This window comes from Mandrillus leucophaeus, unplaced genomic scaffold, assembly GCF_000951045.1.
Source record: "Mandrillus leucophaeus isolate KB7577 unplaced genomic scaffold, Mleu.le_1.0 Scaffold624, whole genome shotgun sequence".
Classification (NCBI taxonomy): domain Eukaryota; kingdom Metazoa; phylum Chordata; class Mammalia; order Primates; family Cercopithecidae; genus Mandrillus; species Mandrillus leucophaeus.
Window position 1 is genome coordinate 217,795 of NW_012106742.1, and position 2,519 is coordinate 220,313.

Below are 2,519 nucleotides of genomic sequence, written 5' to 3' on the forward strand. Positions count from 1 at the left end.
GAGGCCGAGGCAGGCGGATCACGAGGTCAGGAGATCGAGACCATCCTGGCTAACACGGTGAAACCCTGTCTCTACTAAAACTACAAAAAAATTAGCCGGGCATGGTGGTGGCGGGTGCCTGTAGTCCCAGCTACCCGGTAAGCTGAGGCAGGAGAATGACGTGAACCTGGGAGACCAAGCTTGCAGTGAGCCGAGATCGCTCCACTGCACTCCAGCCTGGGTGACAGAGCGAGACTCCACCTCAAAAAAAAAGTAGCCAGGTGTGATAGCAGGCGCCTATAATCCCAGCTACTCGAGAGGCTGAGGCAGGAGAATTGCTTGAACCTGGGAGGACGAGGCTGCAGTGAGCCGAGATCGCGCCACTGCACTCCAGCCTGGGGGACAAGCGCGAGACTTCACCTCAAAAAAAAACAAAAACAAAAACAAAAACAAAAAAACTTCCTCTTGGTAAATATTACTCAAGTTGTGATACCCTAAAGAATACCAAATTATCTAAAGTTAAGAAAAAGATCTACATTCACTGAGCATTTAATGCACTAAGCCAGGAAGGCAGGATCTTTTCTCCTCATTCATTCATTCATTCATTCATTTTGAGACAGTCTCGCTCTGTTGCCCAGGCTGGAGTGCAATGGTGCAATCTCAGCTCACTGCAACCTGCACCTCCTGGGTTGAAGCGATTCTCCTGCCTCAACCTCTCAAGTAGCTGGGATTACATGGACCTGCCACCATGCCCAGCTACTTGTATTTTTAGTAGAGACAGGGTTTCACCAGTTGGCCAGGCTGGACTCAAACTCCTGGCCTGAAGTGATCCACCCACCTTGGCCTCCCAAAGTGCTGAGGTTACAGGTGTGAGGCAATGTGCCCGGCCCTGTTCTCCATTTTCTGGATAAGGAAATTAATTCAGAGAAATTTTAAAAAGCCTAAATGAAGGTCACTCATACAGCTCACAATTAGAGGCTGGCTCCAAAGCCCATACACTTTCCACTATACCATGCTGCCTTGAGCATTTCTCAGCAAACACTCAAGAGCTCAGTTCTCCAGGGTAAGGGTAACCATGCTTGCCTTGCCAGTCTCCACTTTACCCACTGGATCAAAGAAAATACTAGCCAAATACGATGGAAGTAAAAACATATAAACTCTCTGACAGGCATGTATGATCTCCACTCAGATATAAATTCACCTAGGACTACTTCTGAAAAGCTAAGGACATGAGCTTCAAGTCAGTGACAAGTAAAGGAAAAATATTTAAATTTAAGAAAAGGGGCTGGACATGGTGGCTCACGCTTGCCATCCCTTTGGGAGTTGGGAGGCAGAGGCGGGTGGATCACCTGAGGTTAGGAGTTCGTGAGCAGCCTGGCCGACATAGTGAAACCCCGTCTCTACTAAAAATACAAAAATTTGCTGAGTGTGGGCTGGGTGCAGTGGCTCATACCTGTAACTCCAGCACTCTGGGAGGCCGAGGTGGGTGGATCATGAGGTCAGGAGATTGAGACCCTCCTGGCTAACATGGTGAAGCCCCATCTCTACTAAAAATACAAAAAAATTAGCCGGGTGTGGTGGTGGGTGGTTGCAGTCCCAGCTATTCGGGAGGCTGAGGCAGGAGAATGGCGTGAAACCCGGAGGCGGAGCTTGCAGTGAGCCAAGACTGCACCACTGCTCTCCAGCCTGGGCAACAGAGCAAGACTCCATCTCCAAAAACAAAAAAAAAGTAGGACTAAAGATGTACAACCTAGATACAAAAAGAATTTGATAAATGATATCTGGGAGGATCAAATCACAAACAATAGCATAAGAAAAGAGGTGATTATCTAGGCTTAGGCAACAGAGTTCAAATTAACTGCAACTGAAAGCTTAAAGGTACTCCTGCAAAAGAAATACAAACTTCACAGAACCAAACATTTAACAAAAACTCAGTAATATCATAAACTGGCAAAAACAGTCTTTATGTTTGCCCTTTACAAATTTTATAAATAACTTGCTAAATCTTTGTCCCCATTTTAACATACAGTTATGTGTTGCTTAACAACAGGGATACATTCTGAAAAACACATGATTAGGCGATTTCATTGTTGTGTGAACGTCGTAAAGTGTACTTAAACAAACCTAGATGGTATACAGCCTATTGCTCCTAGGCTATAAACCTATATAGTCTGTTACTATATTGACAATTATGACACAATGGTATTTGTTTAAACATATCTAAACACAGAAAATGTATGGCAAAAGTATGATGTTATAACCTTATGGGACTACCATTATGTGGGGCATGACTGTATATCCTTGGACTCAGCAAGCAGATAAATATTAGAACCATTACAAAGGCTGAAAAATAGCTTTTTTTCTTTTTTTTTGAGACTGAGTATCGCTCTGTTGCCCAGGCTGGAGTGCAGTGGCACTATCTATCTCGGCTCAGTGCAAGCTCCGCCTCCGAGGTTCACGCCATTCCCCTGCCTCAGCCTCCCAACTAGCTGGGACTATAGGCGCCTGCCAGCATGCCTGGCCTTTTCTTTTTTTTTTTT

At 45.2% G+C, this 2,519-nt stretch overlaps 1 protein-coding gene across 1 annotated transcript in view; it reads right to left on the bottom strand.

The window, feature by feature from the left end:
- The window catches only part of GATAD2B (GATA zinc finger domain containing 2B), a 98,294-nt gene extending 95,963 nt beyond the window's left edge, over positions 1–2,331 (bottom strand). Inside the window, exon 1 of the mRNA XM_012000289.1 lies at positions 2,241–2,331. Coding sequence (XP_011855679.1) covers positions 2,241–2,314 — 74 coding nt within the window. The 5' untranslated portion in view covers positions 2,315–2,331. The remainder of the gene's footprint in view (positions 1–2,240) is intronic.
- Between the last annotated feature and the right edge of the window lie 188 nt (positions 2,332–2,519).